The sequence below is a fragment of the Mauremys mutica genome, chromosome 12, assembly GCF_020497125.1.
Source record: "Mauremys mutica isolate MM-2020 ecotype Southern chromosome 12, ASM2049712v1, whole genome shotgun sequence".
In the NCBI taxonomy this organism is placed as follows: Eukaryota; Metazoa; Chordata; order Testudines; family Geoemydidae; genus Mauremys; species Mauremys mutica.
The window spans coordinates 12,480,294-12,504,622 of NC_059083.1; the positions used below are offsets into that span (position 1 = coordinate 12,480,294).

At 51.4% G+C, this 24,329-nt stretch overlaps 2 protein-coding genes across 2 annotated transcripts; one reads left to right on the forward strand and one right to left on the reverse strand.

Moving 5' to 3' along the window:
* The first annotated feature begins 975 nt into the window (after nucleotides 1–975).
* Nucleotides 976–8,695, forward strand: LOC123345912 (acetylcholinesterase-like). The gene is given in 3 exon segments (XM_044982984.1): nucleotides 976–1,103; nucleotides 3,837–5,345; nucleotides 8,250–8,695. Coding segments are annotated over 3 exon segments (1,998 nt in total). The 5' UTR covers nucleotides 976–1,060.
* An 8,859-nt stretch (nucleotides 8,696–17,554) lies between these two features.
* On the reverse strand, nucleotides 17,555–23,665 carry LOC123346205 (acetylcholinesterase-like). Its single transcript, XM_044983474.1, has 3 exons — nucleotides 22,167–23,665; nucleotides 18,694–18,860; nucleotides 17,555–17,763 (listed from the first exon to the last, which is right to left on the reverse strand). The coding sequence occupies exons 1-3, from the start codon at nucleotides 23,663–23,665 to the stop codon at nucleotides 17,729–17,731; spliced, it is 1,701 nt and encodes a 566-aa protein (XP_044839409.1). The 3' UTR covers nucleotides 17,555–17,728.
* Between the last annotated feature and the right edge of the window lie 664 nt (nucleotides 23,666–24,329).

The following is a 24,329-nucleotide window of genomic DNA, read 5'->3' on the forward strand; positions in this document are numbered from 1 at the left end:
TAACTACTCCTAGAGTTGGAAAGTTTTTCCTATTATCTAACCAAAACACCCTTGCTGCAGATTAAGCCCATTACTCCTTGTCCTACCTTCAGTGGACATGGAGAACAATTGGTCACTGTCCTCTTGACCATATTGGAAGACTGTTATCGGGTTCCCCCTCAGTCTTCACTTCTCAAGAATAAAAATGCCCCATTTTTTTTAACCTTTTCTCAGGAAAGGGGATAAAATAAATTAGCCCAAGGAAACAACTCATCCAATATCTACTCACTCCAAACCCGCAGCCCCCTGCTATCCCCTCACAGCCCTCAGTTCCCTCCATTCCCCACAGATCTGCCAATTCCCCTCAATCTTATCCCGCTCCCCTCCATGTCCCTGCTATTCCAGCTCTGGGCTCCCCCCATCGCACAGCACTGCCGATTCCCCCCAGCAGAAGTTCCCTTTCCCAGTTGTCACCCCAGATATCTATCCTCAAGGTACTGCAGTGATATTAGGCTTGGAAGGGTTCAAATATGTCGATAAAAGTTGCTAAATGTTGATTTCACTAAGCATGCACAAAGTGACCAAAAATATTTCCATCGGTAATAATTGAAATATACAGATGGGCAAAGTAAGGAAAATCCTGCTTCTTCTAAGCTGTTTACTTTGTATCTTTTGAGATGTGATGTTAGCAATTTGGGTTGTAACAGTTTATAAAATGTTCACTTAGTCTTTTTCGATCTAAACTGATATTAAATAACTGTCTGACCCGTCCCCATCTTTCCCTAAAGTTTAAATGAATAAAAGTTGAAGAAAGGGTTTAAAATGAACATGAAAAATATCACTCAAACTGACAAAGAAATAAACACTGAGTTTTGCCAAGACTAAGTAATGTGTGCTCAACGTTCTTTGTGACTCATGCAACTTAGGTCATCTGTGACCAACCATGGCAACTAGAAATAACAAAACCCTATTGCCGTGTGACTATGAGAAGGAACCGAGGAACCTTAGGGCAATTTCAGACCCATCCCCCAAGAGGAATGAACATTTCCAGAGCTGTCAATAATGATCACAATCCAATCACATGTTGTCAGAACCAGGATCTCACCTGGAGCGGTTCTCACAAGGTAAGAAGGTTGCAGCATGGGCAGGATTTCAAAAGGAAACCTCCAAAAGTCTGCAGATGCTACGCGGAGGGGTGCTGTCCCCAGAGAAGTCGGTGCTGTTCTCCATGTCCCAGCAGGGCACTAGGGGGCGCTGTTCAGAAGGAATGGGGACACTCAATAGGGAGTCTTCTCCCTTTGCAGTCAATGCAGACCCAGATGTCCCAGCCTGGTCCTAGGAGGCACTAGGTGGTAGGGAGCAGGGCTCAGAAGGAGGTGATCTCCCCTCCAAGTCAGTGCTAACCCCAATTCCCTAGCATGGTGTTGGGGGCGCTGTGCTGCAGTGATTGGGGGGCTCACTAGGGGGCGCTCTCCCCTTTACTCTTGGGGAATTCTGCACCAAAAATTAAAAATTGTGCACCAGAAAACTAATAAGTCAGTGCAAAATATTTTAAAATTCTGCAAAAGCCTGCATATTTTACTTGGCAAAATAACACAATATAATCACACCTGTTTCAACTATTTTGGTAATTTCTTTCAAAATACCTGACACCAAGTATGTCTGTAGCAATACAGACAACTAAAAAGATTCAGGAAGTGTTTTCTGATAAATCTATTTCTTCCTAGGCATACTAATACACAACTCGGAGTAATAATTCATTTACACTACAATACAGAGATGTATTTCTCAGCCCCCTCAGAACCAGTGCAAAGGTTTGGGGGAGTCGGGGTCACGGAGGTCAGAGGGAGAGGGAAGTAATTGCTGGGAAGAAGCCTGGGTGTGAACGTGGAGGGTTGCTGGGTGTGGGTGGGAGAAGTCCAGAACAGGTTTGGGGCGGGGAGGGATTGTTAGGGAGCCTCCCCCAGGCAGACCCTGGCTGACCCATAGCCTCTCCCATTGAATCAGGCACCTCTGCCCCTGTCCCCATGTGGACCTACCCCCGCCCCCTGTATGTTCTTCTACCTCCACTCAGTCACCCCTTCCTCCATGTGTCCCTGCACCCTCCTGCCCCTGTCCTCAGCTTGCCCTGCACTCCCCCTCGGCCCCTCTCTGCCCTCTGCCCCCATGTGTCCCTGCACCCCCACTCCAATTCAGAACCCCCAATCTGTTCCCCCACTAGCACTTACGAACCCCACTCTGTGACCCCCCAGCAGCCTCATGTGCCCCTCACTGTCCACCCCCCCCGCCATATCCCGTGCCTTCCAACCTGGCCCTACCTGCATGGCCCTGTGAAGAAGGCAACCCCTTCTCTTCCCTATCCACACCTGGGGCTGGGCCGGGAGTGGCTGCTCTCTGTTCTGGCGCCACCGCAGCCCCTGGTGGCTGAAAGGCAGAACTGCAACAGAATGTATTTTCTGCAGAATTCTTTTTGCGTGGCACATGAATTCTGGGCAGAATTCCCCCAGGACCACCTCTTGCAGCTGGAGCTGTCTGAAATACCCCGCTGGGGTGCTGAGCTGCAGGGTATGCTGCTTTTCACATTTGAAATAACCAACTCTCACTTCTCACTGCATATCCCCTAGCACTTTCCCTCATTGGAGGGGTAGAAACCCAGGGAACTGTCCAATCATCCCCTACAGTTATTCCATTCTGCCCCTTCCTCTAAAATCCACTTCTCTTTTCTTTGGACATGAATTCCCCATTCACTTCCAAGTGCCCAGATGACCTACCCCAGAGTTGGCTGCAATTCAGGGATCAGGGCACCTGCATCCCTAGAATTCTCACGCTGTTTACCCAACTGAGTCTCTGTTTCCAAACCCCTTGGCTCCAGACCCACCTGGCTGGCACAGATCCCACCCCCTTTGTGTTTGCAGAGTCCAATGAGGACACAGATTTGAGGATAAATAAGCCCCAGTGGCTGCTTCCTGGCTGTTATTCTCAGCATTGGAGGCTTCCCGTTTCCCCAGCATCCCCCATTCGCCTTTGTGCTGAGGTAAGAGACACAGAGAAAGCCACAAAGCCGCAATTGCACCAAGGAGAAGGGCAGGTGAGTCTGTGCCACTGGCGAGCTAGGGACAGAGGGGCAAAGGGAGGGAAGGAGGTAGAAGAGCAGCTGGAATTGGGATCACTCTAGGTAATTACCCATCTTGGGCCAGCCTATACTCTCCCCTGGTCCCGAGGCCCGCTGGGGATATCAGTTGGAGGCTCCTTCATGGGCCCGTGAGCACGGGCGTGTATTTGGCGCGGTTTACCCCTGCCCCAGACACCTGCCCCTTCTGCGGCGGGAGGGAGACCGTGGCGCACGTTTACTTAGAGTGCGCCCGGTTGCAGCCCCTATATCGGCTCCTCACCAATATCCTGCTTCGTTTCTGGCTGCACTTTTCCCCCCACCTCCTTCTCCATGCACTCCCTATTCGTCCCATAGGCTGGGGGGGGGGGTGATCTGTTAGCTTCCGCCCACCCACTTCCCGGAAAACCAATAGGTACTACCCTTTCCACAGACCCCATTCTCAGACCTGAGATTAGAACCCAGGATTCCAGACTCCCAGCCCCCCCTGCTCTAACCCATTAGACTCCACTCCCCTCCCCGAGCTAGCATCATGGTTGATGCCAATCTGGAAGTTGAGCAGGGAGCCAGAGAATGAGTGGTACACACCAAGGGGCTCTATTTCCTAACTGGGATCTAGTCTGAAGTAAGGAGCTCCCTTCTGATGGTAATTAGGCGGCTGGGACTGGATGGGACCCAGCTCCCCCTAGAGGAGAAAGGCCTCGGATCCTGTTCCCTGTAACCCACTCTGGGGGGGTTTCCCTTACAGCTGCCGCAATGCTGGGACTCCTCCCCGCGCTCTCCTGCCTGCTCCTCCTCTCCCTGACAGGCACCAGCTCTGGCTCCGATGACGATGGCACCGTGGTGCTCACCACCAGCAGCCCCATACGGGGCAAGCGCCTACATGCCGGCTCCGGCACAGTGACGGCCTTCCTGGGCATCCCTTACACTAAGCCCGCCGTGGGGGCCTTGCGCTTCCAGAAACCGCTTCCCCACCAGCCCTGGAGCCAAGTCCTGGAGACCACCAACTTCGGCAACACCTCCCACCAGCCTCCGCTCCCTGGTTACTCTCAGGCTGATGTCTGGACACCCAAAATACCACAATCTGAGGACTGCCTCTTCCTCAATGTCTGGGTGCCCCATCCCCAGCCTAATGTGATGGCCCCCATTTTCGTCTGGATCCACGGCGGGGGGTTCTTCACAGGGGCAGCCTCCCTCGATGTCTATGATGGGCGCTTCTTAGCCGCCACCGAGAACGTGACCGTGGCTTCCATGAACTACCGGCTGGGGGCGCTGGGTTTCCTGTCTCTGCCCCCGGCCGCCCCGGGGAACGCCGGCCTGTGGGACCAGCGCCTGGCACTGCGCTGGCTGCAGGACAATGCAGCCGCCTTCGGAGGGGACCCAGCCCGTTTCTTCCTTTTCGACCAGGACGCTGGGGCTGCGTCAGTCAGCTTCCACCTCCTCTCCCCGGGGAGCCGGCCCCTCTTCACTCGCGCCGGATTTCAGAGCGGAGCCTCGAACGGACCCTAGGCTTGGATTTCACTTGAAGAGGCCCAGGAGAGAGGCCAGAGGCTGGGCCAGCTGCTGGGCTGCACCGATGGTAACAGCACAGCCCTGGTGGGCTGCCTGCAGGGGAAGGAACCCGGTGAGTTCTCCAAACACGAGTTCTCCGTCTTGAACCACAAGAAGCAACTGAGGCTGCCCTTTGTGCCGACACCAGATGGGGATTTCCTCCCTGATACACCACCAAGACTCCTGCAGGCTGAGCACGGCCAGCGGATACCTGTCGGGGTTGGTTTCAACACCAACGAAGGCTCCTACATATTATACTTTGCTGCCTCTAGCCTCAACCTGGAAAACGCCAGCTCCATCGGCTGGGAGGAGCTGCTGCAGGTGGTGAGGCTGATAGTGCCAGGGGTGCCGGACGAGGCCATCCAAGCTATGGCACAGTGGTACATCCAGGAGGGGGAGGAGCAGGGAGAGGCACGGTACCGATGGGCCATGGAACAGATCGCTGGTGACTATGTCGTTGTGTGCCCGATACTGAAGATGGTAAGGCAAGAGGCAGAGGCAGAGGCTGGAAATCCTGTGTGCACCTACCACTTCGCCCACCGTAGCAGCGGCTTGTCCATACCTGAATGGATGGGGGTGCCACCGGGCTCTGAGATTCCCTACGAGTTCGGGACCCTGGCATCTGTTGTAGGATCCAATCACACAGAGGCTGAGGTAGCGCTCAGCCACAGGGTGATGCATTAACTTGCGGTGTACGCCTGGAGCGGGGAAGGGAATCTCCTACAATCCTCTTGTCTCCCCGATCCATACCATGAGAGCAGCTGTAACTCTTTGGCCAAATGTCCGCCACATCCAGGATCCGCCAGCTCAAAGCCATGGCAAAGAAGGGGTCTCTGAAAAACAGATAATCTATTTGGGTGAACCCCGTCACCCAGAGCTGAACTTCCTTCAGGGAGGTAAAATCTCAGCCCCCTGGTTCCAGGTTAGGGATAATTCCCTTCTTCCCACATCAGGATGTCACTGGTCTTATGAACACACCCAAGGTAACAAGGTTTTCAGCTAGTAGTGAATGATCTCAAAGCTCTGCCTGCCCTTTCCCAGCCCTGCCACACAAACTCAGGGGAGGTTTATGCTGCAAACACTATTCAGGCCTGGCTACATCAGCTCATCATGTCGATATAGCCTGCAGCAGCAAACGGGGTTGCTCCAGTAGCTGGGAAGCATCATCTTCCCAAAAAACAGGAGCTACATTGACAAAAGCATCTTTCCATCGGCATAACTACAGCTACCCTACAGGCTAGGTCAGCATAGCTGTGACAGTCAGGGGGGTGGTTTTTTCACATCTCTGCTTAAGAAAACTGTGGCAATGTAACTGTTAAGCATACAGTAGGGCATAGATAAAAAGACATGCTCCCTTGCAACAAAAATAAGCAAGCAAACCCCCAAAAGAACCCTCTTCAATATTCCCCATTCTGGTCCCAATCATCCAGCATGGGCTAATTTCTTCCCAGATTAGGGAAGGCAGCTGTGGAAAAACAAAAAACATAATATACCACAGATGGAAGAAAGGAGACGTTTATAGTAATGAGTATAAATCAGACATTGGAATTGTAGAAAATTGATAAGGGAAGCAAAGAGGTACATGGAGAACTCTATGGCCAGCAGCATTTAGGACAATAAGAAGGAGTTCTTTGACGATATTAGGAACAAAAAGAATCCTTACAATAGAATTGGTCCATTATGAAATGGAAATGGTAATGCAGAAAAGGCTAAATCTGGGGAAAAAACAAATGATGTAGTAATGATGCACAAATGATGTAGTCTCATTCTATGATAATGATAACACTCTTTCCATTCCACTAGTATCTCTGGAAGCTTTTAAAGAGAAGCTACTAAAGTTAGACATTTTTAAATCAACAGGTCCAGATAATTTATATCCAAATGTTTTGAAAGAGCTGGCTGAGGTACTCACTGGCCTCTTAACACTGATTTTCAGTATATCATGGCGCACTGGGGAAGATCCAGAAGATTGGAAGAAAGCTAATGTCATGCCAATTTATAAGAAAGTTAAATGGGATCACCTGGGTAATTATAGGGTGTTGATAAATTGGAAAGGGTTCAGAGGTAGGATGACCAGATGTCAAAACTGAAATATTGAGACGTGGGAGGGAGGGGGGAGCCTGTGCGCAGGAGCCTTTGCTTGTTTGTCCAGTGTCCTGGCCTAACATCGGTCGGGACGCAGGACAAACAAGCAAATATCGGGACAGTCCTGATAAAATCGGGACGTCTGGTCATCCTATCCAGAGAAGAGCCACAAGAATGTCTCAGGGATTAGAAACCTTGCCTTACAGCGATAGACTTAAGGATCTCAATCTATTATCTTAACTAAGAGAAGGTTAAGGGGCCTATAAATACCTACCCGGGGACCAAACCTTTAATAACTGGTCTTCAGTCTGGCAGAGAAAGGTCTGACATGATCTAAAGGTGGGGAGTCAAAGCAAGATCAATTCAGACTTCAAATAAGGTATAAATGTTTGACCGTTAGAGTAATTAATGATTGGAACAGTTTTCTAAGGGTCGTGGCAGATTCTCCATCACTGATGATTTTAAAATTAAGTTTGAATCTTTTTATGTAAGATCTGCTCTAGGAATTGTTTGGGGGAACAACTGTGGCCCATGTTATACGGCAGGTTCTACTAGATGATCACAATGGTCTCTTCTGGTCCTGGACTCCAGGGAGGGCCACCCCCATGTGTTCGGACACATACCCTGTTCACATCCCTGCTAGTTGCCCGTCTTCATGTTCAGGGAGGCCATCTTAACTGAGGGTAGTCATTGGCTTCTGTCCCTTTGGAAACCAGGGGGAAAGGTAGCCATCTTCCTTGAGGGCAGCCTGTGGCTTCTGCCTCCTTAAGAACAATGGCAGGTGGTGGCCATCTTTCCTAGGAACAACCTGGCTGCCATGCGCAAGGGCTGTAGGCAAATGGCAGCTGACTCAGGGCAGCTGGTGGCTTCAATCTCCTTGATCACAGTGAGATATGGTGGTCATTTTTTGTAAGGGGAGCATCCTAGTTGAAAGGATAAGTGAGAGACGCCATCTTAAGTAAGAGCAAAACTTGACACTCCCTCCCAGTTCAGATCCTCCTATCTATGCCCCCACATTCCCTATCCATGCCCCTCCCCGCATGTTGCTCTGCTCCCCACACTGGCCTTTCCTGTCTGTGAGCACTAAGGATGCCCATCTTCTCTGAGGGAAGCCTGGCTTCAGTCCCATTGCAAACAAGGGAAAACAGTGACCATCTTCCCTAGGGGAAATCTCATTTTACAAAGAGTCTCAGCCCAATGGCAGCCATTATTACTCAGGGCGGCCTGTGGCTTCAATCTCATGGAGAACAATGGAATAAAGTGGCCATGTTTATAAAGGGCAACCTGTAGCATCACCCCATATGAAAAGACCAGGAGGCACCACCCTTCTTAACTGAGGGCAGCCTCTGGCTTCACTCTCATTTGCAACAACAAGGGATGGCAGCCATTTTGGAAAGAGGCCAAACTTTTCAAGTTGGCTCATAATCACCCCTGCATCCGGGATGTTAGACGCCAGGTGGGGCACATTCCTGTCCCCACCAAGCCACAGTACTAACCTCAGTGGGGCATGTTCATTTTCCATGCAGGAAACCCATGGTGGGGGAGGGCAGCAAGAAGCAGTGGCCCGCCTACGACCCCGCAAAGGAGAACTTTGAGCGCATCGCCCCGAAGCCGCCCAAACCTGAGACGGCATCATCCACCTCGCACTGTGAATTCTTGGCATCACTGCTGTCAGAGAAACCAAAGGCCCCAAGTGAGCATCAGCGGGATGAGAGGATGACGGCCCTAGAGGGGAAAGGCCCTGTCTCTCCCCACCCCTCTCAGCCACCCTTGGGCTGGATTGGAGAAGGCTCCCCTCTAGAAGCAAAAGATCCAGGCTCACATTCCCATTTCCATGGGCTCTTCTGGTCTCCTAGAGATGCTCCATTCTCCTGTCTGGGGTACAACTTGCATATCCTGGCAACTCCAGATCCCATCGGCTGTGGTTCTACCCCATCTTCTGGTGCTCAGCCCCTCTGGGTCAGAGGATGACACCCATGTTTCCTCTCCAAGGTCTCCCCGTGTAGCTCCCATTTCAGGGGAGGAGGCATGAGCTCAGACAGAGGGATTCCCAGTAGGGTGAGTGGGGATTGAGGGAAGGATCAAGGACACTGTGGGCTGAGGGTAAGTGTCAAACTGTCCTGTTTCGCATCCTGTCACAAAACCCCTTGCTGTTTTGCTAGTGCCCCTCGCTGATGAGCACTTGCTCAGCCCCTCCTCTCCTGTGAATTTGCTGGGAAGGGATCTGTTGTGTAAATTAGGTTGTACCATTTATTGTACACCAGATGGCGTATTCTTACAAGTTCCTGATGAGAATACTACTGGTGTTGGCCACACTCCATATAGCAGAGCCAACAAAATCAAAGATACATCTCAGCCCTGACCTTGTGCATTTGTTATCACAAGTGCCCCCCCATCTCTGGTCTCGTCATGCAAATGAAGTGGGACAGATTAGGACAGCCGAGCTGGTTAAAATTCTTATTGACCCTGCTAAAACTTTGCCAAGGGTTCCACAATACCCACTGCGTCCTGAAGCAGAGGAAGGAATAGCTCCAGTCATAGAGTCTTTATTACAACAGGGTATTATTGTTCCCACGATTAGTTCTTGTAATACTCTTATCTTTCCTGTAAAGAAGCCAGGAAAGAACACCTATCGGTTTGTTCAAGACCTCCGCGCGATTAACGCTGTTGTTTTACCTTCTTTTCCTGTGGTTCCAAATCCAGCTACAATTCTTTCTTGTATTCCACCGTCAGCCACTTATTTTACTGTTGTGGATTTGTGTTCAGCTTTTTTTTCTATTCCCATTCACCCAGATAGTCAGTATTTGTTTGCCTTCGCTTACAAAGGATGTCAGTATACCTGGACCAGATTACCAAGGGTATACTGAGTCTCCATCCCTGTTTTCCCAGATCCTAAAGAAGGATCTGGATGATGTGGTTTTCCCCAGTAAATCAGTGCTTATACAGTATGTGGATGACCTTTTGCTGGCATCTTTCTTTTTTGAATCTTGTAAAACTGATACTTTGACACTTTTAACTGCTTTAGCTGCCAAGGGTCACAAAGCATCCCAGGAAAAACTCCAACTGTGTCAACCCGAGATTCATTATCTTGGTCATGATATTTCTCATGGCACGCGTCATTTGTCAAATTCTCGTATTTCAGCTATTTTAAATATGCCTAGGCCTGGTACTATTTCTCAAATGCGTACTTTTCTGGGCATGACTGGATACTGCAGACAGTGGATTTTAGGTTATGCAACAGTGATTAAACCCTTACAAGATCTGACTAAGTCAGGTACCCCTGAGCCACTTCCTTGGCCCCCAGAGGCTGAGAGAGCTTTTGTTGCTATCAAACAGAGACTATCCAGCGCACCGGCTCTGGGGCTTCCTGACTATACTAAACCATTTACTCTTTTCTGTCATGAGCGTAATGGGTTTGCTTTGGCTGTACTAACGCAAAAGCACGGAGACAAACACCGTCCCATTGCTTATTACAGTACTACCCTAGACGCTGTGGCAGTTGGATTTCCCCCTTGTCTTCGGGCTGTGGCTGCAGCAGCCCTTTCGGTTCAGGTATCTGAATCTATTGTTTTAGGATCTCCTTTGATTGTTGCTGTTCCTCATGTTGTGGCTGCACTTTTGTTAAAATCTAAGACACAGCATTTATCCACTTCTCGTCTTACAAAATATGAGCTCATTTTGCTATCTTCATCTCACATTACTTTGGCTCGTTGCCCTGTTCTTAATCCGGCCTCTTTGTTGCCTGGGCCTGAAGACGGAGAACCACATGATTGTGTGTTTGTAACATCTGTCCTTACTCGTCCTAGAGATGAATTACTAGATGTGCCTTTGCAAAATCCTGATCTCCTTTATTTTGTGGATGGCTCCGACAAGCAGAACAGCATCCCCTACTGGTAGAATACAGGACCGGGTGGCACTAAATGTGGGGGGACGGCCTTCGCCTGACCCCCTCGCATGCCGCTCTTTGCAGAAAAGCGCCCCCTAGTGCACAGAGATTACCACTGATCATAAGGGCTGAGCATCCCAAACTGAGCCTGTGCAGCACCTGGTTTTCCCTGCAGGTCTCCTCTCCTGTTTACAAATAGACCAACCCCCGCATAGTCTGAACTCATCCCCGCTGCTGTTAACCCCACTCATTGTGTGTCCCACAGGAGCAGAAGTGCCCAGCGTGGGGGGCCGTGAATGAAGAGCTGAGCAATTACAATCCCCTGAAGGGGGGGAGCCCTCCCTGCAGACAAGAGCATCCAGTTCCTGTTAGTGCCTGCGGATGTTCCACCGAAGCCGTGGGACCAGCAGACCCTCCGCAGGCATGCCTGCGGGAGGTCCACCGGAGCCGCCTACCGCCCTCCCGCGGGACGCTGCCCCAAGAATGCGCTTGGCGCGCTGGGGTCTAGAGCGGGCCCTGCTAGAGACCACTCCCCTGCCAGTCTTTGGGAGAGAACCCAGGAATCCTGACTCCCAGCCTCTGTGCTCTAACCCACTAGCCCCAATCCCCTCCTTGATAGTGCTCAGTGGACTGTGAGGAAGAACCGTACACACCAGGGAGTTTAAGGAAATCGGTGGTTTATTGATGACATTTGTGAGCCATTATACAATACAAGCCACAGAGACAGATCTTTTCTCAGCCAGCTGGCAGGGTCTGGGGAGGAGGCTAAGTGGGGATAGGGATAGGGAGAGTGCCCCACATGCACACAGCACCCTCTCCCCATGACCCCCAGCCCTGCACAGATCCCCTCTGAGGGGCAGGGACTCTGTGGTCCAATCAGCCCTCAGTCTTCCTGCTCAGGGGCTGGTGGGCTTTGGGACAGGGGCCCTGGTCCACCTCGGGGTTGGGCTGAGTCTCCACAACTCAGTGCGCACTGATGGAAATGACAAAATCTGGAACCAGAGCCCTTGAGAGCATCAAGGCCCCATGTCCCTTTCCCCATCCCCTGAACCAGCTGGTTCCCACCCCTCCTCACTTCAGATCCAGCATCCCCTAGAGGGGAAAGGCCCATGTTCAACCACCTAATCATTTTCCCAGTAACCAGGGCTGGTGGCACAGACCCCTAGAGCACATGAGATTGGCACAACTCTTGCAGAGCAGCCATCCCCTGGAAGGGCAAGACCCCAGATCCTGACTTCCAGCATGCCTTTCATAGAACATCAGGGTTGGAAGGGACCTCAGGAGGTCATCTAGTCCAACCCCCTCTCAAAGCAGGACCGATCCCCAGACAGATTTTTTCCCCAGATCCCTAAACGAACCCTTCAAGGATTGAGCTCACAACCCTGGGTTTAGCAGACTAATCTTCAAACCACTGAGCTATCCCACCCCCTTATGGCTCAGTTCTCTCAGATCAACTCAGAGCTCAGTTGAAGAAGCACCGAACCATCATTTCTCCCATCAATAACTGCTGTATCTATTATTATTTCTCCTGCTCTGACAAGATGAGTGGCACTTTGCAGGCAGGCTGGGCCGACTACGCTCATGTCCGAATGGTCCTGGAATACTTATGGCGCTGGTTCCCAACCTTTCAGTGCAGTGGGCGCTGGATGAGTGGCCACCAAAATGCTGCCAAGGATCACGGCTACCAGACAAGCAGCCGACAAAATGCCTCCAAGAAGCGGCAACGCCAAGAAGCATCTCCGCCAAAATGCCACCGAGCAGTGGCATTTCGGCAGCGACGCTTCTTCATGTTGCCGCTTCTTGGTGGCATTTCGGCAGCTGATTATCCGGCGGCTGCACTCCTTGGCGGTGGGGTGCTCCCGTGTCAGTAGACAGGTGCACATAGATGCCCCGGTGGGCGCCGTGGCGGACGCAGGCACCGCGTTGGGGACCAATGACATATGGTAACATGGCCTTTACACCAAGCTAGCAAAGTGTGCCTTTAATCAGGCCTCCACAGAGTTCTTGAGCTTCATCTTATCTGCAGAAGGGATCCAGATGGACCCAAGCTCTCCAAGATTGCCTGACCCGCCACGGCCCCTCCACCCTTCCCCCACCCCACACATACACAGAGTATGTGACCTGCAACACTTCCTGGTGTTTGCCAACTTTTATCAATGATTTATCCTGAACTTTTCAAAACAAATTGAGCCCCTGACCATTCTCCTCCAGAAAAATGCCCGGTTCCATTGGTCTACTGAGGCCCAGCATGTATTCAATCAGCTGAAACTTACCCTTCCTACAGCACCCATACTGGTTCATCCCAACGTCTCAAAAGCTTTCATTGTAGAAGGATCCTGTGTCCAAACAAAGGACAAGTGGATTTCAGAGGAGGGGGAAGAATAGACCAGCTAAAAGTGGCATTTTGCCAGGAAAACAGGGTTCATACCTCACTGAGGAGAGAAAGTGCCAGGGGATGTACAATGACAGAGTGGGGCATTGGGGTCTGCAGTGGCTGCAAGGGGAGCACCCCCTAATGAGCTCCCACCCCACTCCCTGCAGCACAACAATCCCTAGCACCACACTGGGGCTTTCAAACCAGCACTCACTGCCAGGGAAGACTGCCCCCTACTGAGATTCTCACCCTGCTCCCTGTATCACAGAGCCCCTTTATTCCTCATTGGAGTATCAGAATAAGCATTGTCTGTCAGGTGAGACCTCCCCTACCCTCCTGCCTGTAGCACCTGCTGACTTTCTGAGGTCTCGTTTAGACATCCTGCCCTTGCCAGAACCAGCTTTGCTTATGACAGCTGCTCCAGGTGAGATCCTGGCTCTGAGAACATGTGGTTGGGTCAAGATCATTACTGACAGCTCGGGCTATGTTCATTCCTCTTGGGGGATGGATTTGAAATTGCCCTAAGGGCCCTGGGTTCCTTCTCATACTCACTTGCCAAGAGAGGTTTTGTTATTTTTAGTTGCCAATGTTGTCACAAGTTGATCACGACTGACCTACCGGTAAGTTGGGAGAGTTAAAGCAGAACATGGAGTGAATATTACTTAAGCTTGGCAGAACTCAACCTTTGTTCCTTTGTAATTTCGGTGGGTAATATCAATGTTCATTTTGAAGACTGGTTTTCAATGTTTATACGTTTAAATGTTCACGGTTCTGTGAAATGATGGGGCTTGGGGGGCAGACAGTTATTTAATGACAGGTGAGATTCAAAAACTTAACATTTCAGAAGCTAATAAAACTCAAAAGATACAAAGTAAACAGCACGTTCCTTACTTCACCTATCGGTAAATCTCAATTATTATTGATGGAACTATTTTTTCGTTCGTTTGTGCATGCACGGTGAAACCAATGTTTAGTAACATTTGCCAATATATTCTAATCCTTGAAAGCCTAATAACGCTGCAGTCGATTTAACACAGATATCTGGGATAGCAACACGGAGGGGGAGTGATGCAGGGTGGGATTTAGGGGCAGCAGCAGAGTTGCTAAACGGGGGAGCACAGGGCTAGTATAGCAGAGGGCTGGAGGTCATAACTGAGGGGCACTAGCAGCGCTGTGGGAGAAGAGCCCAGGGCAGGGACAGCAGGGGGCTGTGGGTGGGGATTGAACATCATCAATAGAGCTGTGGGCAGTAGGGGTATCTTAGCATTGGGATAGCAGTGGGCTCCGGTTCAGGAATGAGTAGATGTCCGCTGGCATTTCCCCTGGGGCTAATTTCATTTATCCCCATCCTATTTGCTCTCCTGTTGATCCAAACAAGCTGCTGGCGCTTTCCTTGTTGACCATGGAAAAGTCAGAGTGAGCCGGAGTGGCATTTTAACCAATAAAATTGATGCAAAACCCAGCAGCTACTGATAGAGACACTAAAGAGCAATAGTTTAGTCATGAGAAGAGACTAATAACATGCTGTCCTTGACCCGTTCCGGGCCAGAACCATTTTAACACCAAAAAGACCCAGAGCACATGGTTCTGAAGCCACTCAGGCAACCAGAATGGCACACACAGCACAACTAACTGAGAACAACGCTACGCTACAGAAAACCTCTTCTAAACACCTTCAATTGCTGGAATTCTGGGTTGAGATCCCAGTGCCTGATGGGGCAAAAATCATTGTTGCGGGTGGTTCTGGGTAAATGTCATCAGTCACTCCTTCCTCTGGGAAAGCAACGGCAGACAATCATTTCACGCCCTTTTTCCCAGGATTGCCCTGGCAGACGCCATAGCATGGCAACCATGGAGCCTGTTTTGCCTTTTGTCACTGTCACCGTATGTGTACTAGATGCCGCTGACAGAGGCGATACAGCAGCGCTACACAGCAGCATTAATTTGCTTTTGTATGATAGCAGAGACGGTTATTGGTCGTTCTGTACCGTCTGCTGCCATTGTAAATTGGCAATGAGATGACGGTTACCAGTCCTTCTGTACTGTACTGTCTGCTGCTGTCATAGGTGCCCCTGGCTGAGGTCGGCCGGGGGCGCAAAAGACAAAAATGGGAATGACTCCCTGAGTCAATCTCTCCTTTATGGTATTTAAAAATAGAATCAGTCCTGCCTAGAATATGGGTCAAGTGTATTAGAGAACCAGTGTATCAGAGAACCAGAGAGCACAGCTGCTCTGTGTCAGATCCCGCAGAAATGATGAGCTGCATGCCATTCACAGGAGGTGCCCCTGCAACAACCCCACCTGTTGCTTCCCTCCTCCCCCAGCCTTCCTGGGCTACCGTTGCAGTGTCCCCCCATTTGTATGATGAAGTAATAAAGAATGCAGGAATAAGAAACAGTGACTTGTTAGTGAGATAAAATGAGAGGAAGGCAGCCTCCAGCTGCTATGATAGTCCAGACAGGACATTCAGCAGTGTGGGGGAGAGGAGCCCAGCATCCCGCTGCTATGATAGTCCAGGCAGTACAGAATCTTTTCTTTACACATGAAGGGCGGGGGCTGATGGAGTTCAACCCCCAGTTGCTATGATGAAGACGGTTACCAGCCGTTCTGTACTATCTACTGGGAATGACCAGGAGTTTTTTACCCTGGCGCCCCTGGCCGACCTCACATGAGGTCAGCCAGGAGCACTCATGGGCTGATGATGAGGATGGATACCAGTCCTTCTGCACTTCACGGTCTGCCACAAGGCTGATGATGATGATGGATACCAGTCATATTGCACCATCAGCCACCAGGGAGGGGGAAAGAGGATGCTGCAATTCACTGCCGCAGCATCGCGTCTACCAGCAGTATTCAGTAGACATAGGGTGACATTTAAAAGAGTCCTCAGTCCCCCCTCCCTCCCTCCATGAGCGTCCATTTGATTCTTTGGCTTTCCGTTACGCTTGTCACGCAGCAGTGTGCTGAGTCCCTGCTGGGGCCTCTGTCTGGATATTTTTTTAAAATGCTTTGGAATTTCGTCTTCTGTAACGGAGCTCTGATAGAACAGATTTGCCTGCCCATACAGCGATCACATCCGTACGGTCCATGCTGGAGCTCTTTTTGGATTTGGATTTCGGACTGCATCGCCACCCATGCTGATCAGAGCTCCACGCTGGGCAAACAGGAAATGATATTCAAAAGTTTGCGGGGCTTTTCCTGTCTACCTGGCCACTGCATCTGAGTTCAGACTGCTGTCCAGAGCGGTCACAGTGGTGCACTGTGGGATACCGCCCGGAGGCCAATACCGTCGATTTGCGGCCTAATCCAATATGGGAATACCGGTATTAGCGCTACTCCTCTCGTTAGGGAGGAGTAAAGAAACCGGTTTAAAGAGCCCTTCATATCGATATAAAGGGCCTCTTAGTGTGGACGGGTGTGGCGTTAAATCGCGTAGTGTAGACCAGGCCTATGAAAGGCATGCTGGCAGTCAGGATCTGGGGGGCTTGCCCTTCCAGGGGATGGCCGTTCTGCAAGAGTTGTGCCAATCTCATGTGCTCTAGGGGTCTGTGCCACCAGCCCTGGTTACTGGGACAATGATTAGGTGGTTGAACATGGGCCTTTCCCCTCTAGGGGATGCTGGATCTGAAGTGAGGAGGGGCGGGAACCAGCTGGTTCAGGGGATGGGGAAAGGGACATGGGGCCGTGATGCTCTCAAGGGCTCTGGTTCCAGATTTTGTCATTTCCATCAGTGCGCACTGAGTTTTGGAGGCTCAGCCGAACCCCGAGGTGGACCAGGGCCTCTGTCCCAAACCCCACCAGCCCCTGAGCAGGGAGGTTGAGGGCTGATTGGACCACAGAGTCCCTGCCCTTCAGAGGGGATGTGTGCAGGGCTGGGGGTCATGGGGAGAGGGTGCTGTGTGCATGTGGGGCACTCTCCCTATCCTTATACCCATTTAGCCTCCTCCCCATACCCTGCCAGCTGGCTGAGAAAAGATCTGTCTCTGTGGCTTGTATTGTATAATGGCCCACAAATATCATCAATAAACCACCGATTTCCTTAGACTCCCTGGTGTGTACGGTTCTTCCTCACAGTCCACTGAGCACCATCAAGGAGGGGCTTGGAGCTAGTGGGTTAGAGCACAGAGGGTGGAGGGTCAGGATTCCTGGGTTCTCTCCCAAAGACTGGGAGGGGAGTGGTCTCTAGTGCTTAGAGAAGAGGGGGCCTGGGAGTTAGGACTCCTGGGTGTTATCCACTGTCTGGGGATGAGAAGGGGTCTAAAGGTTAGAGACGTGTGAGCTGGAAGTCAAGATGCCGGGTTCTATCTCAGAACTTGGAGGGGATTGGGGTCTAGTTGGTTAGACCGGGGAGGCTGGAGTCAGGACTCCTGGGTTCCATATCTTTGGGTGCAGAGTGTGATCTCTGAATTTTGTCATTTGCCTCTTCAAACACCAGAGCAGACTTTACCCGCTACGTAATCTTTGTTCCCCATTAACTCAACACAACTCCCATCACGCCAACACTCTCTCTGTCTCCTGCTCAGGAGCAGCTGGTCAACCTCACACACCAGGGTTCTGTCTCCAGACTGAATATGCTTTAATGCACTGGGGATGGAGGAATTGCAGAGGGAGGGTCAATCCGTGGATTCCCAGCTGGTTCATTAGCAGGATCCTCGTTAATGAATTGCAGGCACTAACAGGAACTGGAGGCTCTTGTCTGCAGGGTGGGCTCCCCCCCTTCAGGGGATTGTAATTGCTCAGCTCTTCATTCACGGCCCCCCACGCTGGGCACGTCGGCTCCTGTGGGACACACAATGAGTGGGGTTAACAGCAGCCGGGATGAGTTCAGACTATGCAGGGGTTGGTCTACTTGTAAAAAGGAGAGGAGACCTGCAGGGAAAACCAGGTGCTGCACAGGCTCAGTATGGGATGCTCAGCCCTTATGATCAGTGGTAATCTCTGTGCACTAGGGGGCGCTTTTCTGCAAAAAGCGGCATGGAGGGGGGGTCAGGCGAAGGCCGTCCCCCCACATTTAGTGCCCCCCAGTGCTGTATTCTACCAGTAGGGGACGCTGTTCTGCTGGAGTTCCCGTGTTTCCCAGCATCCATTACCCCAGAGTCCAACATGCAAGGGTCTGTTCTGCCTCCCATAAGAGGGCCCCTGGCATACAGGATTCCCAGTGGCTATTGGATTCTCCTTGAATACCCACCTTACACAGTTAAACAGCAGCTGCATCCCTCCCCAGAGCCAGCTGCATGTCATTCTTTCATTGCCGCCTTTCTCTTCTGTGTCATTACAGGCCACTTACCCTCAGCCCACAGTGTCCATGATCCTTCTCTCAGTCCCCACTCACCCTACTGGGAATCCCTCTGTCTGAGCTCATGCCTCCTCCCCTGAAATGGGAGCTACACGGGGAGACCTTGGAGAGGAAACATGGGTGTCATCCTCTGACCCAGAGGGACTGAGCAACAGAAGATGGGGTAGAACCTGAGGCTGCCCCACAGCCGACGGGATCTGGAGTTGCCAGGATATGCAAGTTCTACCTCAGACAGGAGAGTGGAGCATCTCTAGGAGACCAGAAGAGCCCATGGAAATGGGAATGTGAGCCTGGATCTTTTGCTTCTAGAGGGGAGCCTTCTCCAATCCAGCCCAAGGGTGGCTGAGAGGGGTGGGGAGAGACAGGGCCTTTCCCCTCTAGGGCTGTCATCCTCTCATCCCGCTGATGCTCACCTGGGGCCTTTGGTTTCTCTGACAGCAGTGATGCCAAGAATTCACAGCGCGAGGCGGATGATGCCGTCTGAGGTTTGGGCGGCTTCAGGGTGATGCGCTCAAAGTTCTCCTTTGCAGGGTCGTAGGCGGGCCACTGCTTCTCACTGCCCTCCCCCACCATGGGTTTGCTGCATGGAAAATGAACATGCCCCACTGAGGTTAGTACTTTGGCTTGCTGGGGACAGGAATGTGCCCCACCTGGCGTCTAACATCCCGGATGCAGGGGTGATTATGAGCCAACTTGAAAAGTTTGGCCTCTTTCCAAAATGGCCGCCATCCCATGTTGTTGCAAATGAGAGTGAAGCCAGAGGCTGCCCTCAGTTAAGAAGGGTGGTGCCTCCCGGTCTTTTCACATGGGGTGATGCTACAGGTTGCCCTTTATAAACATGGCCACTTTATTCCATTGTTCTCCATGAGATTGAAGCCACAGGCCGCCCTGAGTAATAATGGCTGCCATTGGGCTGAGACTCTTTGTAAAATGAGATTTCCCCTAGGGAAGATGGTCACTGTTTTTCATTGTTTGCAATGGGACTGAAGCCAGGCTTCCCTCAGAGAAGATGGGCATCCTTAGTGCTCACAGACAGGAAAGGCCAGTGTGGGGAGCAGAGCAACATGCGTGGGGGGGCATGGATAGGGAATGCGGGGGCATAGATAGGAGGATCTGAACTGGGAGGGAGTGTCAAGTTTTGCTCTTACTTAAGATGGCGTCTCTCACTTGTCCTTTCAACTAGGATGCTGCCCTTACAAAAAATGACCACCATATCTCACTGTGATCAAGGAGATTGAAGCCACCAGCTGCCCTGAGTCAGCTGCCATTTGCCTACGGTCCTTGCACATGGCAGCCAGGTTGTTCCTAGGAAAGATGGCCACCACTCGCCATTGTTCTTAAGGAGGCAGAAGCCACAGGCTGCCCTCAAGGAAGATGGCTACCTTTCCCCCTGGTTTCCAAAGGGACAGAAGCCAATGACTACCCTCAGGCCTGGTCTACACTAAGAACGGGGGTCGAACTAGGGTACGCAAATTCAGCTACGTGAATAGCGTAGCTGAATTCGAAGTACCCTAGTTCGAAGTACTCACCCGTCCAGACGCCGCGGAACCGAACTCCGCAGCTCCAAGGTCGACTCCGCCACCGCCGTTTGCAGTGGTGGAGTACCGAAATCGACGGGAGCGCTTCCGAGAAGTCAAACTCACCGCGTCGACACGGCAGGTAAGTGTAGACTAGCCCTCAGTTAAGATGGCCTCCCTGAACATGAAGACGGGCAACCAGCAGGGATGTTGCCTGTAGGAATGATGTTGGAGGCAGCCAGCTGGTAGCTGTAATTTGCAGACCTCCCAGGTGCTCCATGCAGTGTCCAAAGCTGCACAGTCAGGGATTTCCCCATGTCTGTGTCCCATTGGTTGTGGGACTGAGGGGATGTGAACAGGGTATGTGTCCGAACACATGGGGGAGGGGCGAGAGAGTGGCCCTCCCTAGAGTCCAGGACCAGAAGAGACTATTGTGATCATCTAGTATAACCTGCCATATAATACAGGCCACAGTTGTTCCCCTTAACAGTTCCTAGAGTAGATCTTATATAAAAAGAGCCAAACTTAATTTTAAAATCATAAGTGATGGAGAATCTGCCATGACCCTTAGAAAATTGTTCCAATCATTAATTACTCTAACGGTCAAACATTTATACCTTATTTGAAGTCTGAATTTATGTTGCTTTGGCTCCCCACCTTTAGATCATGTCAGACCTTTCTCTGCTAGACTGAAGACCCGTTATTAAAGATTTGGTCCCCAAGTAGGTATTTATAGGCCCCTTAAACTTCTCTTAGCTAAGCTACATAGATTGAGATCCTTAAGTTTATCGCTACAAGGCAAGGTTTCTAATCCCTTAGACATTCTTGTGGCTCTTCTCTGAATAGGGTGACCAGATGTCCCGATATTTGCTTGTTTGTCCCGCGTCCCGATTGATGTTAGGTCGGGACACTGGACAAACAAGCAAAGGCTCCCGTGCACAGTCTCTCTCTCCCCTCCACCCTCCACCCACATCCCGATACTTCAGTTTTGACATCTGGTCACCCTATCTCTGGACCCTTTCCAATTTATCAACACCCTATAATTACCCAGGTGATACCATTTAACCTTCTTATAAATTGGCATGACATTAGCTTTCTTCCAATCTTCTGGATCTTCCCCAGTGCGCCACAATATACTGAAAATCAGTGTTAACAGGCCAATGAGTACCTCAGCCAGCTCTTTCAAAACATTTGGATATAAATTATCTGGACCTGTTGATTTAAAAATGTCTAACTTTAGTAGCTTCTCTTTAAAAGCTTCCAGAGATACTAGTGGAATGGAAAGAGTGTTATCATTACCATGGAATGAGACTACATTATTTGTGCATCATTTGTTTTTTCCCAGATTTATTTATTGAATGCTTCTGCCTTTTCTGCATTACCATTTCCATTTAGTAATGGACCAATTCTATTGTGAGGATTCTTTTTGTTCCTAATATCGTCAGAGAACTCCTTATTGTCCTAAATGCTGCTGGCTATAGAGTTCTCCATATGCTTCTTTGTTTCCCTTATCAATTTTCTATGATTCCTAATGTCTGATTTATACTCATTACTATAAATGTCTCCTTTCTTCCATTTGTGGTATATTATGTTTTTGTTTTTTCACAGCTGCCTTCCCTTCCCTAATCTGGGAAGAAATTAGCCCATGCTGGGTGACTAGGTCCAGAATGGGGAATATTGAAGAGGGTTTTTTGGGGGGTTTGCTTGCTTATTTTTGTTGCAAGGGAGCATGTCTTTTTATCTATGCTCTACTGTATGCGTAACAATTATATTGGCACAGTTTTCTTAATCAGAGATGTGAAAAAAACACCCCCCTGACTGTCACAGCTATGCTGACCTAGCCCGTAGGGTAGCTGTATTATGTCGATGGAAAGATACTTTTGTCGCTGTAGCTCCTGTTTTTTGGGAAGATGATTCTTCCCAACTACTGGAGCAACCCCGTTTGCTACTGCAGGCTATATCGACATGATGAGCTGATGTAGCCATGCCTGTATAGTGTTTGTAGCATAAACCTCCCCTGAGTTTGTGTGGCAGGGCTGGGAAAGGGCAGGCAGAGCTTTGAGATCATTCACCACTAGCTGAAAACCTTGTTTCCTTGGGTGTGTTCGCAGGGCCAGTGACATCCTGATGTGGGAAGAAGGGAATTATCCCTAACCTGGAACCAGGGGGCTGAGATTTTACCTCCCTGAAGGAAGTTCAGCTCTGGGTCAGGGGGTTCACCCAAATAGATTATCTGTTTTTCAGAGCCCCTTCTTTGCCATGTCTTTGAGCCGGGGGTCCCTGGATGTGGCGGACACCTGGCCAAAGAGTTACAGCTGCTCTTATGGTCTGGATCGGGGAGACAAGAGGATTGTAGGAGATTCCCTTACCCGCTCCAGGCGTACAGCGCAACGTAATACATCACCCTGTGGCTGAGCGCTACCTCCGCCTCTGTGTAATTGGATCCTACCACGGATGCCAGGGTCCCAAACTCGTAGGGAATCTCAGAGCCCGGTGGCACCCCCATCCATTCAGGTATGGACAAGCCGCTGCTACGGTGGGCGAAGTGGTAGGTGTACACAGGATTTCCAGCCTCTGCCTCTTGCCTTGCCACCTCCAGTATCGGGCACACAACGACATAATCACCAGCGATCTGTTCCATGGCCCATCGGTACCGTGCCTCTCCCTGCTCCTCCCCCTTCTGGATGTACCACTGTGCCATAGCTTGGATGGCCTCGTCCGGCACCCCTGGCACTATCAGCCTCACCACCTGCAGCAGCTCCTCCCAGCCGATGGAGCTGGCGTTTTCCAGGTTGAGGCTAGAGGCAGCAAAGTATAATATGTAGGAGCCTTCGTTGGTGGTGAAACCAACCCCGACAGGTATCCGCTGGCCGTGCTCAGCCTGCAGGAGTCTTGGTGGTGTATCAGGGAGAAAATCCCCATCTGGTGTCGGCACAAAGGGCAGCCTCAGTTGCTTCTTGTGGTTCAAGATGGAGAACTCGTGTTTGGAGAACTCACCAGGTTCCTTCCCTTGCAGGCAGCCCACCAGGGCGGTGTCCTCACCATCGGGGCAGCCCAGCAGCTGGCCCAGCCTCTGGCCTCTCTCCTGGGCCTCTTCAAGTGAAATCCAAGCCCAGGGTCCGTTCGGGGCTCCGCTCTGCAGCGCGGCACGAGTGAAGAGGGGCCGGCTCCCCGGGGAGAGGAGGTGGAAGCCGACTGATGCAGCCCCAGCGTCCTGGCCGAAAAGGTGGAAACGGGTTGGGTCCCCTCCGAAGGCTGCTGCATTGTCCTGCAGCCAGCGCAGTGCCAGGCGCTGATCCCACAGGCCGGCGTTCCCTGGGGCAGCCGGGGGCAGAGACAGGAAACCCAGCGCCCCCAGCCGGTAGTTCATGGAGGCCACGATCACGTTCTCAGTGGCGGCTAAGAAGCGCCCGTCATAGACATCGAGGGAGGCTGCCCCTGTGAAGAACCACCCACCGTGGATCCAGATGAGAATGGGGGCCGTCCGGTTAAGCTGGGCATGGGGCACCCAGATGTTGAGGAAGAGGCAGTCCTCGGACTGTGGCATTTTGGGTGTCCAGACATCAGCCTGAGGGTAACCAGGGAGTGGAGGCTGGTGGCAGGTGTTGCCGAAGCTGGTTGTCTCCAGGACTTGGCTCCAGGGCTGGTGGGGAAGTGGTTTCTGGAAGCGCAAGGCCCCCACGGGGGGCTCGGCGTAGGGGATGCCCAGGAAGGCCGTCACTGTGCCAGAGCCGACCTGGAGGCGCTTGCCCCGGATGGGGCCGCTGGTGGTGAGCACCACAGTGCCGTCGTCATCGGAGCCAGAGCTGGGGCCCGTCAGGGAGAGGAGGAGCAGGCAGGGGAGCGTGGGGAGGAGTCCCAGCATCATGACAGCTGTAAGGGAAACTGCCCCAGAGGGAGTTATCGGGAACAGGATATGGGGTCATTCCCCTCTAGGGGGCTCTAGGTCCCATCCAGTCCCAGCCACCGAATTACAGCCATCAGAAGGGAGCTCCGTACTTCAGACTAGATCCCAGTTAGGAAATAGAGCCCCTTGGTGTGTACCACTCATTCTCTGGCTCCCTGCTCAACTTCCAGATTGGCATCAACCATGACGCTAGCTCGGAGAGGGCAGTGGGCTCTAATGGGTTAGAGCGGGGAGGGGGGGTGGGCTGGGAGTCTGGACTCCTGGGTTCTATTCTCAGGTCTGAGAATGGGGTCTGAGGAAAGGGTAGTAGATGGGTAATTACCTAGAGTGATCCCAATTCCAGCTGCTTTTCTACCTCATTCCCTCCCTTTGCCCCTCTGTCCCTAGCTCGCCAGTGGCACAGACTCACCTGCCTTTCTCCTTGGTGCAATTGCAGCGTTGTGGCTTTCTCTGTGTCTCACAGCTCAGCACAAAGGTGAACAGGGGATGCTGGGGAAACGGGAAGCCTCCAGTGCTGAGAATAACAGCCAGGGAGCAGTCACTGGGTCTTATTTATCCCAAATTTGTGCCCTCATTGGACTCTGCAAACACAAAGGGGGGTGGGATCTGTGCCAGACAGATGGGT